At 35.5% G+C, this 14,168-nt stretch overlaps 1 protein-coding gene across 1 annotated transcript; it reads left to right on the plus strand.

Moving 5' to 3' along the window:
- The first annotated feature begins 9,217 nt into the window (after window positions 1-9,217).
- On the plus strand, window positions 9,218-9,709 carry LOC138347963 (uncharacterized). Its single transcript, XM_069296571.1, has one exon. It carries the CDS (start codon window positions 9,218-9,220, stop codon window positions 9,707-9,709), a length of 492 nt encoding a protein of 163 aa, XP_069152672.1.
- The last annotated feature ends 4,459 nt before the right edge of the window (window positions 9,710-14,168 follow it).

The raw sequence follows: 14,168 nt of genomic DNA on the forward strand, positions 1-14,168 counted from the left end.
GCACACATTTAAGTAGGTGATGCATCTAGTTTTCCATTTAAATTATTTCTTATTGGCTTGGAAAGATTTTTCCTTGGCTATCCATTTTCATCTTCCTCTTCTAATAAACATGGGAAAGATTTATTCAATAAATTGTAGTGTACTTGGCCAAATAGCATGGTCAAAAGAGTCTTAGTAGGTGATGCACCTACTTGGTCCTTTGGGCTGGTCAAAAAGACAAAGTAGGTGCATCACCTACAAAGCTTAGTAAAGTCAAAAGAGCACCTAAATATTTTATCCATTTCTAGACCTTAATAACTATTACATAACTTAAAACTTATTTACACTATGTAACTTCAAACATTAGACTCAAACACCAACTTATGATCTCTAGTTTAAATACTTCCATTATTTTCAACTTCATCAGGTCATATAAAAATATACGGACAATTCACTTTAAATCTATTCTATTGTCACTATTTGCATATGAAATCAAATCCATACAATAGAGAAAGGAAAAATTATAAGTGTCCTATAAATAGACTAGAATACGTAGAATACGGGGTGTTACATCCTTCCCCTCTTGTGATCATTCATCCTCGAATGATGGGCAAAGCTGATAGTTTGGTTAACCTTTGAATTTCATTTAAGGATTTGTGAGTTTTCCTATTATAAATAGGACAAGTATAGAAAAGTATAGCATGAATCCTCAATAGATATTGTTCATAAAATAATAATATGAAAAATTAAACCCCTTTCCCGACCATGGAATTCACTAAATATACAGAAGTATAAGTCATACAAATAAGGACTTTAATATACCTTGACACAAGACATGCAAATGACATAACAAATGAACACATGGTGGTAAAATTCATGATCATATAAGGGGGACCACATGATCTCAGATCCTTATGTTCATGTTCAGACTGAGGAGGGGTACTTAGGATCTCTACCATCTTCTATCCCAAAGTATCTTATGTTTTATACTATTCCTTCCACAACACTTCAGTGGAGACTACACATTTTGACCTTAGCTTTTGTGCCTTAAAAATCTAGAATAAGTATAGTATCTCTTGATTTTTTTGTATATATAATGAACACGTAAAATCATAGGCCTAATCTATCGGTGCAGTACTTTCCCTTCTTTTTTATCTCATGATACTTTTCATAGGGCTTATAAGAACACAAAGTTTATAACATAAACTCTAAAGTTTTATGTTGCACCTACGAATAGGGAATTATGCTAATTTATTTATCTATGTTGGGATTAGATTTACTTATATGCCCAACCATTTGTGATCAAAATCTTTACTACATAATGATACAAGTAAACATTTTCCCAAAATTTTCAAAACCCAAGTCAATAAGTATAAAGGGGCATAGTATACGGATAAAGAAGTCACATTGGGTATGACACACACGCATACTAGCACAAAAGGAACACATAATATACTAGAATTATTAAGCTATAGTAATATTTTGTGTAAGCACACAAAAGATATAAGGCATGTAATGTTTAAGCAAATAGGCTATAAGGCATAAGGATGAAAATGTCGTGTAAACAAGTGATTTGTGATTCATATAGCCCACACGAATTATTTTTTTGCATACCATATGATCAATTAGCCTACAGTACTCACACAATATGAACAAGTGACATGCAAGAAGTAGCTAGTGCAATAAATAACTCTCACGACCTGAGAGTACACACTAGAAGATATGGCACTCTCGGAGTGTGACACAGAGTACTTGATATCTCGGAGGTCTTGTACAAGACCTTTGACATCATTCATTGCATACATGTATGAAAAGTAGTGCAAAATTAAAACATTTCACACAAAAAATCTCAATATATGTCATCCTTAGACTTTATGAAGTACATACGACACGTCACATACAATCGAAATATAGTAGTTTAATATCTATTACAATTTTTTGAAATAAAGAAGTCTAAAGATCATTATTCACTCGAGTCAATTGAGAACATACTTCAACTACGCTTAACCGATAACTATATTTCAAGCTTGCTTCAACGACTACGGTCACCTTCTAACCACACCTTTAGAGATAAACAAAAGTTATGGAATTAGTACAAACACATGTACTAAATATGGCTTAATGCATTAAATCTTGAGAAACAGACATTTAAGAGAAATATGCTCTTTTTGAGTAAAACGTCATAACCCAATAAATAAGTAGCACATATCACACCAACATCACAATTAAGACACATATCACAAGAGAACGTCATGAACAGAGCAAAACTTATAGCATGAGACCCTCCTAACAACGGTGATTTTAAGGTTCACTTGGATGAGTTATTAAGCGACCGTCCATACAATCCCTTCACACACACAAAAGAGATCCGTTAGACTACCTAAGATAAGAGTATTCCCATTTCATTAATCAACCACCCTACCTAGTATTTCTCTAAGACTCACCTAATTAAGACAAGAAGAGAACGTCCATTTACCCTTACAAGCCTACCTAGACAATCCTCAAAGATACACTAGATAGACACCTCAATTAAAATACATTTAGTTAAGTTATATAATTTATTAAGTCAATTAGAAGACATTTAAAACTAATGGAAATTGATATAATGGTCTTGAAGAAGACCTTGCTCACTCACACACTACTACCTTTAAAGCCTAGTCGTGCAGTGTCTAGATAATGTCCCATTGCACTAGCAAACCATTATAATACTTATTCGACAATAGCATGTATCTCACATGAAGAGAATTTGATATAACCGACATATAAGATGGTATCTAAATGATTATCTAGAGTCAACCTTACTTCGATAAAGGGTGTTCTACTTGCAAATGGTAAACTAGAACACATCCCATGAGGGAGATGCTCAAGAAATATGAAGGGTTTATTTGTACTCTAACCTCAGCCTTAACTAGAGCTATGTCCCAAATCATACTCACTCAATGCCAACCTTTGTTCTCATAGCAAAATTTATATAAATTATAGCATGAAGAGGTTCCATATCTAGTTCATGACCCAATCACGTTACACCTTACCAAAGAGGGTCCATTAAGGCTACCTACAATGGCTAAGAGGATAGCTCAATGACTTTCTTAAGGATGATTTCATGCCATTCCAGACAACAAACGTTAAGTCCAGCATTTACAAAAGAAGGATTCCATTACGTCTTTCTACTTCAAGGATATCATAACCTTCCATCTAAGATGCACATATAGGAACTTCTTAGCAATGTTGAAGGTCACATGTCAATAACACATACAAGACTACGAGGTTTGTCATAATAAGTGAGGAACTCATACTCACATTATGCATGTATCTAGTAAGGGACACAAGCAACGAAGACATGACATACACATACTTCACATATAGCGTATCATTCTAGAAGAACATAGGCATAACCAATATCATCTATAGGTCACCCTATAAAATACTATAATATCATCAATATAACCATCATAAGACTTAAATAACCTTGTAGGAAAAATCATACATCAATTCTATGACTACACACATAAGGACATAGTCATAGTCTAACATGATAACCTAATGTTAATAGAAGAATGCACATTTTCACATTAATCAAATGTAGATATATATAATTGGACTTCACATAATTCAACTCCACAACTATCACAATATCTGAAGTAATGCAAATAAGGCCGTAATCATCATGATGCATAAAGTAATGCCGAGGAGGCCATATAATTCATAGGTAAAGCACAAAGTACCACCAGCATAAGTGGACCATACCAATATTTACATAATTCAAGACCTAAATTACATTAAATAAAGAGAATTAGGCTAGTGTACCACCAATACACTTCAATTCATAGCTAAATAATCCAACACAATATCCAAATGTCCTTACTTATAAGCATGATCACAAATTTAATTCAATACTAACAATATACAATGATATAAGGAAACATACTAACAATTGTAACATGATTGTATCACAATTCAATAGCCCTAACCAAACTACATAGGAATTCAATAGCATTATGACATGATCAAATCACCCATAATTTAGTCAAAATAAGGATTTCATGATTTACATGGGTCCATAGTAATTTTGATGTTACATTATTCAATTTACCCTAATTTAATCATAAATCATTGAGCTAAAATGTTTTATGCAAGGTGCCATGGCTAGATTTAAATTTAGAAAATTTCATGGTTTGGATCATATTTGAAATTCATTGGAATTGTATACTTGAAGAAAAAGAATTCAAGGATGAAGTATCACACCTTAATTGTGAAGAAAATCCCACAAGATTAATGGATAAAAAGTTGGAAAATCTATCTTCTTCCTTGGATATTCAAAGCTTCATCAATGGAGGTTTTTGGAAAAAAAACCATGGAGAGGTTTTGTTTTGGACTTTAGGGTTTTTATTTGTAGGGTGAGTGGGACCCTTTTATCAAGTCAAACTCAACTTAACTTTTCGTAATTATCATTGGGAAACAAGTCCGCGACGCGAAGCTGTTCCCTCATAATTTTATTGAAAATAACATCCAGGGAAGTTTAGTGTGTGTTATGTACGCAATGCGCACAAACCATTTTCACTTTGTAGAACCAAGTACGCGACGAAGACTTATTTACCCAAGGAAGAAAAGCTGCGCCCTTGTGCAGCTTGTTGGCTAAAGGTTGGGTCCTCCTCAAGACCCCTTGGTTGGTCGATCCTTGTGCAGTTTCAACTGGAAATTTCCACCTCCAATACTCTCGTATACGCTTTAGGAACCTCTAAAATTAACTTGAACTCAAAACAACACATAAAACATGACCAAACACATCAAGACACACAAGCACGTTTTAAGGCAAAACTTTCGACTGTCTTGGACGTTTGACCTCCAAAATTCTCCAAACTTTATACCTGACTATAAACATTATAATTAGTTATTTTAGGATTTAATACACTCTTTACCAACATTTTAGGCACTAATTCCACCTTGCTCATTTTGAGGGCGTTTATACTCCCCCACTTGGAAACATTAGTCCTTGAATGAAACTTGCTACTCTTTCGGCACTATCAAGAGGTAATAAAATCATGACTAGAAAATAAAAATCATACCACACCATACACAATACACAATTAGGATGAATAAAAACTTTTCACATAAACAAGAGACACACAATGCAACAAGAAGCTTGTAAGAACTTGAAAATCCAAGACGTGTATAGGTGTCATATGGTCTAAGTACTATTTTTATGTCCATTATAAATGAATATTAGTCATTTAGAGTTTTTAAGAACCAAAACATCCAAAAACGTCCATGATGTCCGGCAACTTGGTTCAAAAAAGTGCTAGTGTGACTTAGCCTATTTGATTATTTTTTAGGAGTCGGAAATGAATGAAAATTGGTGGAAGGGTAGCTAATAGGTTTTTGAGTTGTTTCATGGTTGAAACGTATGGGTAAGACTCCCCAACGACCAACCAATGTCCCTTGAGGAGGACACTTGTGTTTGAAGAAACATGGCCTGGACAGTGGGCATCAACTTGACCATCTACGGTCGTGTGTGGACTGAAGGAGCGTCAATGCAACCGTCATCCTATACATAGACAAGTTGAGGAAGGCCTCCACCTGCAGAGTTTTTGAACTCATCCACGGAGTGCAGGACGGAGGAGTGAGGGACCTTCGACTCACAAACGGGCCATTGTTCGGGGTCTCATTTTAAGGGTCAAATTTGCTGCACAATTTAAGTTAGTTTCATTTAATTAGGTAGGGGGTTAGGTGATTAATTAGGGGTTTGAGTGAATCTTATTAAGTTGATTAAGTCCCAATATAAATACCCCCAATTGTCATAAATCTTACACAACTCACAAATAAACTTTCTTCCTTCTCTCCTATTTCTCTCTCTATGTGATCTCACCATTGAAGACTAGCTAGGATTATGGTTTGGGGTCTGGAAAGGGATGATTTCACCATAAAATTGTTGTCAAACGTGAAGGTATTTGATCTAATTCACTTTTCAGACTCTTTCCTCAAAGAATTCCTTCAAAATGCATTTAAAAAGTTGATATATTTCATCGAATTACAAAATTGAAGATATAAATTGAGTTGTTGATGATTTATTTAGGTTATATTGATTATATTAACATTTAATTTAACTTGTTTATTGTAATTGTTATTGTTTTGGTCTAAATTAAATAACATGATCCTCAATTCCTAACCCTAGGTTGTTATCTTGACCTATATTGTATTGTGATCATTCGATTTCTTTGGTTGTTGATTAGATTACTATCCTATGTTGTTATTATGTTTAAAATACGATGTATTTTAGTCCAATAATGGTAGTTCTTGAGATGTGATTTAGGTGATGAATTATAATGTGAAATTAGCCTATGTATTGTGTCTTAAGTTATGATCTTGTGTTGACTTGTGTTATAGAGATGCAATTGGCCTTTTTATCTTATTGGTTATCATTGTGTGAAGATGTTACTCCCTAAATTGGGATGAGTTATGGGTTGATGGTAAGACCTTGATAATGAACTATAATGAAGACCTTTTAAGTCTTAGAATCTCCATCTCTAATTCAATTTGTGATTAATTGTGGACAAGTCATGATATTGTAATGGAGTATGCCTCATATTAGGATTTGTATGATGGTATAATGTTTAATTGAAAAGTCTTGACTATGTTGTGAGGTTGATTAAGGTGTATGTGATAGAAGGATGGTGAAAACTATCAATGTGCCTTGAGATGTTATGAAATGCTAAAGTAATAAACTCACTTGTATGATTTGTGATGAAAGTACTCATACTCATACAATTATAATTGAACTATTGATGAAGATTATTATACTAGGGGTAGAACCTATGACCTAAACAAAGATATGATTGTTAATTAAAGGCTTAAAGACATTTCAATAAAGGTTCTTAGCGTAGCATCGAGTGAACTTGACAATTGGAGGTGATGACTTCCGAAAGAGGAAGATTCGCCCTATAGTTCTATATGAGATGTTGACTTCCCAAAGAGGAATACTCATCCAATGGATTAACATGAGTGGAGGCCCCAACTACCAAGTGGTATAAAGAGGGAATATACTATCTCTTAGTTCTTACACTATGTTGCACCCATAGGAAGACTAGCTAGTGGATCCACCTAGAATGCTACATACGTGATTGGTTCTACTTTGGTCGGTAGACCACTTTCAATCACTGTAAGGTCTTACAACACCGATTCCACACTTAAATTATGTGGTTTGTCGGATAAGGCAAGTGTTCCATACAGTAAAATAAAGCAATGTATTATAAACTAACTAAGGTGACCTGAGAGGTTTAACTTAGACTAGGTAAGGGTATGGGACTCTACCTATAACTTGCACTAGTTGACTTTGATGTATGCTTTACGAAAACGATATTATATAGAAAATTATAATGATATATGTGATGATAATATGTTGATGGTACAATGTAAATATCTATATAATATGATGATTATCCTCTTGATATATGTAGTTGGAGTATATTGTCAAAATTGGACATTGGTTATGTTTTCTTGTTAAGTTTACCTTGTTGGGAAAGGTTATGGGGCTTTGCTTCTTCATTGTACTTGTTGACTCGATAATGATCCTGAGTAGTTGTGTTGCTTATTATTATATGATTGACTTTTATTCATTCTTGTGATATTATTCCTTGATGATAGGGTTGTAGATAATCATGGTTTCACGTATGTTGGGTTAATATTATTTGTTGAGATAGTAATCATATTGAGTTGGTTGATATGACTTGCTTGACTTTGCATTAAGTTCCTTCAAAGGTAAAACGACATATTTTTATCTAAAAGTCCCTTTTTAGCATGTTTTGCTTGTATATATGCATAAGGTCTCATACTTAGTATATGTGGAGTACTAACCCCATTGTCTTTCCTTTTCCAAAACATTTTACATTCCGGTCATTGAAGATTTTTTAAGGCGACATTGTTGAAGGCTTGGATTCTTATTTTCATCCCAGTGGGGTAGGTCATAAACTTTCGAGAGTAATGCCATCATCTGGCTTACATACTTATAATGGTCTTAAAGACATTCATTTCTTTCCTTTCAATTGTGTACTATACTTTTGTATGACCTATATGTTGTCTTGTTGTATTAATGTAAGGGCTATGCCCATATTGTGATTATCGTTTAGATGGTATGAGATGACACAATTGTTGAGAATATTTTTATATTTTATGTGTATGTATGTGCAATAAAAGTAGAAGGTTATCTAACCTTCCTATTCGAAGGGTCTATGTATACTCGATATGAATATGTATTATGTGCATGTAGAGGTCTATGAAAACCTCCATATAGTGATAATTAATTTTTTTAACTTTTCCACATTTTTCAACCTATGAATGTAATGACATGATACTAAGAGAGTAGTCTTAGTCCTTGAAAAGGACGCCGATGCTGGTTACATGTAGGGGTAAACCCGGATGTGACAAAGTTTGTATCAAAGAATGAGGTTAAATATCATTGAGTTATATCTCTCTCTCTACCAGTTCTATGTAGGTTTGTATTCATAATTGTGAAGCGCGCCACACTTATGAAGACCCTTAAGAATTCATCGATGAAGTCTACAAAATACTTTTGTCTATGGGTTTTCCACAAGTGAGAAGTCCGAGTTTGCCACATATCAACTCAAGGACGTGGCGCAAACTTGGTATGTGCAATGGAGGGATAATACGCCATTGAGGGGTGGTTCGGTGACTTGGGAGATCCGTAAGGGAGCTTTTCTGGATCGGTTCTTTCCTGAAGTGATGAGGGAGGAAAAAGTGGTGGAGTTCATCAACATTCGCCATGGATGTAGGAGTGTCCATGAGTACTCTTTGGAATTTAGTAAGTTGTCCAAATATGCTCCTTCTTTGGTTTCCGATCCTAGATAATGAGCCATTTTGTGATGGGGGTGTCGAAAGACTTACAAAAGGAGTGCAATTCATCAATTCTACACGACAACATGAACATTTCCCGCCTTATGGTCCATGCAATAAGGATTGAGGAGGCAAGGTCTAAGAGAAAAAGTAGATATGCTAAAAGAGCAAAATCATTTCATGGAGGTTCTTCGAATAATAGGCTTGAAATACAAGACAAGCCAAGATTTACTAAACGAGTTTCAAATCAAGTCCCTTTAAAGTTCCCAAAAGCTATGGGCGATAGGGTGTCTAACCCTATATTCAAGAGGTAAAAAGTACTAATTCACCAAAAGATAAGCCTACATGTGCCAAGTGTTGAAAGGGTCATTTTGGTGAGTGCTTGGTAGAAATGGGGAATTTCTTTAGTTGTTGCAAGAGTGGTCACAAGATCAGAGATTGTTCAAATTTCAAGAGTCAAGATAAGGGTAATGGTCAAGCTCAATCAAGTGGTTCAAGTGATTCTCCAAAGAATAACTGCTTCTATGCTCTCCGCTTAAGAGGTGAGCAAGAAAATTCTCCCGATATGGTGACAACTATGTTGAAAGTCTTCTCTTTTGATGTATATGCCTTACTTGATCCCGGCTCTTCTTTATCGTTTGTTACACCTCTTGTAGCTAAAAAGTTTGATATTTTACCCAAAATTTTGCATGAACTTTTTATAGTGTGTACTCCGGTGGGTGAGTCAGTTGTTGCAAAAAGGGTGTATAGAAATTGTCCAATGATGTTGCCGAATAGAGTTTCTTATGTTGATATAGTAGAACTCGATATGCTTGATTTTGATAATATATTGGGTATGGATTGGTTTCATGCATGTTTTTCTTCCATTGGTTGTAGGACATGAGAGGTGAGGTTTAACATCCCAAATGGACCTGTTGTTAGGTGGAAGGGGGTAAATTTTATTCCAAGAGTTTGTATTATTTCTTGTCTAAAAGCATGCAAAATGATCTCAAAGAGTTGTCGATATCACACAGTATGAGTCAAAGATGTAGACTCCAAACTTCCTCCTATTATGTCGGTACCCGTTGTGAGTGAGTTTGTGTAGAGATCTTTCCTAACGACCTTCCCAGTATTCCTCCCGAATGGGAAATTGACTTTAGCATTGATTTACTACCGGATACAAATCCCATACCAATTTCTCCTTATCGGATGGCTCCATCCGAATTAAAGGAGTTAAAGGTCCAACTCAAATATTTACTAGATAAGGGGTTTATAAGGCCTAGTATTTCTCCATAAGGTTCTCCGATATTGTTTGTTAAGAAGAAAGATGGGTCCTTAAGAATGTGTATTGATAAAAAGTAACTCAATAAGGTCACCATTAAGAATAACATCCCTTTTCCTCGCATTGATGACTTGTTTGGTCAACTCCAAGGGGCAAGATACTTTTCAAAGATAGACTTGAGGTCGGGGTATACCAACTTAGGGTGAAAGATGAGGATATACCAAGGATTGCCTTTCAACTTAATACGGGCAATATGCGTACTACGTCATTTCTTTCGGTATCACTAATGCTCGGCGGTATTTATGGCCCTAATGAATAGAGTGTTTAAAAATTACCTAGATTCGTTTGTCATTGTTTTGATTGACGATATTTTTGTATATTCAAAGAATAAGGGTGATCATATGAGTCATTTGAGGGTAGTATTGCAAACCGTTAAAGAACATCAATTGTATGCCAAATATAGCAAGTATGAATTTTTGCTATGGAAAGTGAAATTCCTTGGGCACATCATCTCTAGTGAGGGAGTTGTGGTAGACCCAAGGAAAATGGAGGCGGTGAAAAATTGGCCTAGACCATTGACTCCAACTTACATTAGGAGTTTTTGGGTCTAGCAGGTTATTATCAGATGTTCATAGATGGTTTTTTGTCTATTTCATCTGCTTTGACTACTTTGATCCAAAAATAATAAGAAGTTTTAATGGTCGGAGGCATGTGAGAAAAGTTTACAATTATTGAAAAATAGACTGACTTTCGCTCCGGTGTTGACTTTACCGAAAGGCACAAAGGGTTTTGTTGTGTATTGTGACGTGTCCCGAGTGGGTTTTGGGTGTGTGCTTATGCAAAACGGGAAAGTTATAGCCTATTCCTTTAGGCCACTAAAGGTACATGATAGAAACTATCCTACTTATGACCTTGAGTTAGCGGCTGTGGTGTTTTCTATGAAAATTTGGAGGCATTACTTGTATGGGGTTCATGTTGATGTCTTTACCAACCATAATAAAATATGTATTTTCCTAAAAAGAGTTGAATCTCCAACAAATAAAGTGGCTAGAGTTGTTGAAAGATTATGATATGAGTGGCCTTTTTCACCCCTGCAAGGCTAATATAGTTGCGGATGCCCTAAGTTGTATGACTATGTGTAGTGTATCCCACATTGACAAAGCCAAGATAGACCTAATATGTGAATATATAGGTTGGCTAGGTTGAGGGTGAGTTATGAAAATTCTCTGGATGGAGGTGCTTTAGTTCATCATAACTCCGAGTTATCTCTAGTGGATAAGGTGAAGTCAAAACAACACATTTATCTAGCCTTAATGGATGTGAAAGAATCGGTTCTCGGCAAGTTGAATGAATCATTCTCCTTATGAGGGGATGTTGTACTAAGGTACCAAGGTATATTGTGTGTTCACGATGTAGATGGGTTGGGTTATCAAATCCTAGAAGAAGCACATGGGTCCCGAAACTCAATTCACCCGGGTTTGGCAAAAATGTACAATGACATAAGGGAGACATATTGGTGGAAAGGTCTAAAAAAGGACATAACAGAGTTGTTGCTAAGTGTTCGAATTTCCAACAAGTAAAGACCGATCACCAAAATTCAGGTGTCTTACTACAACAGATCCAAATTCCTACTTTGAAGTTGGAAGACATCAATATTAACTTTGTAATAGGTTTACATCAGACTCAAAAGTCATATGATTCCATATGGGTGGTTGTGGATCCATTGACTAAGTTCGCTCGCTTTATTCTCGTCAAGTTTACATATTCGGCGGAGGATTATGCAAGGTCTATGCTAGATTATATTTTGTGCCGCCATGGCATTCTGTTATCCATCATATTGGATCGGGGCACACAATTCACATCAAGATTTTTGAGGTCGTTCCAAAAAGGGTTGGGTACTACGGTGAAGTTGAGCACTGCTTTTCATCCCCAAACGGATGGTCAAGCTGAGAGTACTATACAAACCCTTGAAGATATGCTTAAGGAGTGCATTATTGATTTGAAATGGAATTGAGATAAACATTTACTTTTGGTGGAGTTTTCCTATAGTAATAGTTTTTTCATTCATCAATGTCTATGTTCCTTATTAAGCCTTGTATGGTAGAGGTGTAGGTCTTTTATTGGATGGTTTGAAGTTGGTGAGCCATTGAATATTGGTCGTGAGTTTATTTATAAGACCTTGGAAAAGGTTCATATCATAATGAAGTGGTTTCAAACGGCCTATAGTCGGCAAAAGTCTTATGCCGATCATAGGAAAAGTGATTTGGAGTTCGAAGAATGTGATAGGTGTATTTGAAAATTTCACCAATAAAAGGGGTGGTTAGCTTTGAAAAGAAAGGAAAATTGTTCCTTGTATGTGGGTCCTTATGAAATCATGCAAACGGTTAGTAAGGTTTCCTATAAATTGAAACTTCCTAGTTAATTGGCTTCGATTCATTTGGTTTTCCATGTTTCTATGTTGAAAAAGTGTATCGATGATCCCAAGTCCATTCTTCCTTTTGAGGGTCTTGGTGCAAAGGATAACCTCTCTTTTGAGGAAGTCCTGGATCAGATTCTTGATGGGCAAGTCAAGAATTTGAGGAATAAAGAAGTGGTTTTCATAATGGTCTTTTGGAAGAATCATCTAGTTGAGGATGCAACATCGAAGGCCGAGGCCGACATGAAGTCTTGTTACCCTCATCTTTTAGAGAATTAAAGTTAGTCATCTTTTTAATTATATAAATATGACAAGAATTTATGGTCTCTTGGTTATTGGGTGAAGTTTTGCAAATTATGCATTTTTGAAAACATTACAATGAAGTTACTGTAATATTTCTTTTGAAGACATGAAATTTTGCTTTTTGCTTGTTTTGAGTTATATTGTTTATTTTGGTATAATGAATCTTTATGAAATGATACGTAGCATGTTGTTAAGTTAAACTTTGTGCTAATTGATTCATGCAATGTATGTTGAGCTTATTTGTGTTATGAGAAGGAAATGCCTCATAATGAAGTGATTTGAGCCTTATGTGTAGTAATATGAGTTTTGATATTTGCCTTGTTTAAATCACATGGTTTATGCTGGTTTAATATTGTTGATTGGTTGGGCTGCTATCTTGAGTTTATTCCTTCCTTCGAAAGATCTTTGGTGTCACTCGGGGACGAATGTTCCTAAATGGGGGGAGGGGATATGTAATACCTTCAAAATCCACGATGTGTTATAAAGCCTAAAATAGGTGTCATAAGGTCTAATTACTATTTTTAAGTCCATTATAAATGAATATAGACCATTTAAAATGTTTATGAACCAAAACGTCCAAGAACGTCAAGGACATCCGGGAAGTTAGTTGAAAGGGGTGTTAGTGTGACTTAGCCTATTTGACTAACTTTTAGGGGTCGGAAATGTATGAAAATTTATGGAAGGGTATATAATAGGTGTTTGAGTTTTTTCATGGTTAAAATGTCTGATTACAACTCCCCAAGGACCAATCAAGAGCCCTTAAAGAGTACCCTTGTGTTTGAAGAAATAAGGCCTGGGCAGTAGGCATCGACGTGACCAGCTACGATTCGTGTATGGACTGACGGGACGTCGATGCCATCATGAAATACCTAGGCAAGTTGAGGAACTCCTCCGCCTATACAGTCTCTAAACTCATCGAAGGAGTGAAGGATGGAGGGATGAGGGACCGTCAACTCTTAGAAGGCACGTTGTTTAGGGTCTCGTCTGTGAGGGTCAAATTTCTGCACAATTTAAGTTAGTTTCATTTAATTAGTTAGGGGTAGGTTATTAATCAGGGGTTTAAGGGAGTAAAATTATTTTTATAAAGCCCCAATATAAATACCCCCAACAAACATTAATCTAAAGACAACTCACACAATAAACTCTCTTCTTTCTCTCTTATTTCTCTCTATACTTGAACTCACATTGAAGACTAGCAAGGATTAATGTTTGGGGGATGGAAGGGATGAATTCACCATCAATTTGTTGTCAAACGTTAAGGTATGGGATCTAATTCACCTTTCAAGCTCTTTTCACAAAGGGTTCCTTCAAAATGGATGTTAAAAGTTGAGTTTTCTTATGGGTTTCATCCAATTACAGAAT

The sequence above is a fragment of the Solanum lycopersicum genome, chromosome 4 (genome assembly GCF_036512215.1).
Source record: "Solanum lycopersicum chromosome 4, SLM_r2.1".
Lineage (NCBI taxonomy): Eukaryota > Viridiplantae > Streptophyta > Magnoliopsida > Solanales > Solanaceae > Solanum > Solanum lycopersicum.

Bases quoted from the DNA above. Each gene is read 5' to 3' on its own strand.
- LOC138347963 (XM_069296571.1), top strand. From the start codon at position 9,218: ATGGGGAATTTCTTTAGTTGTTGCAAGAGTGGTCACAAGATCAGAGAT.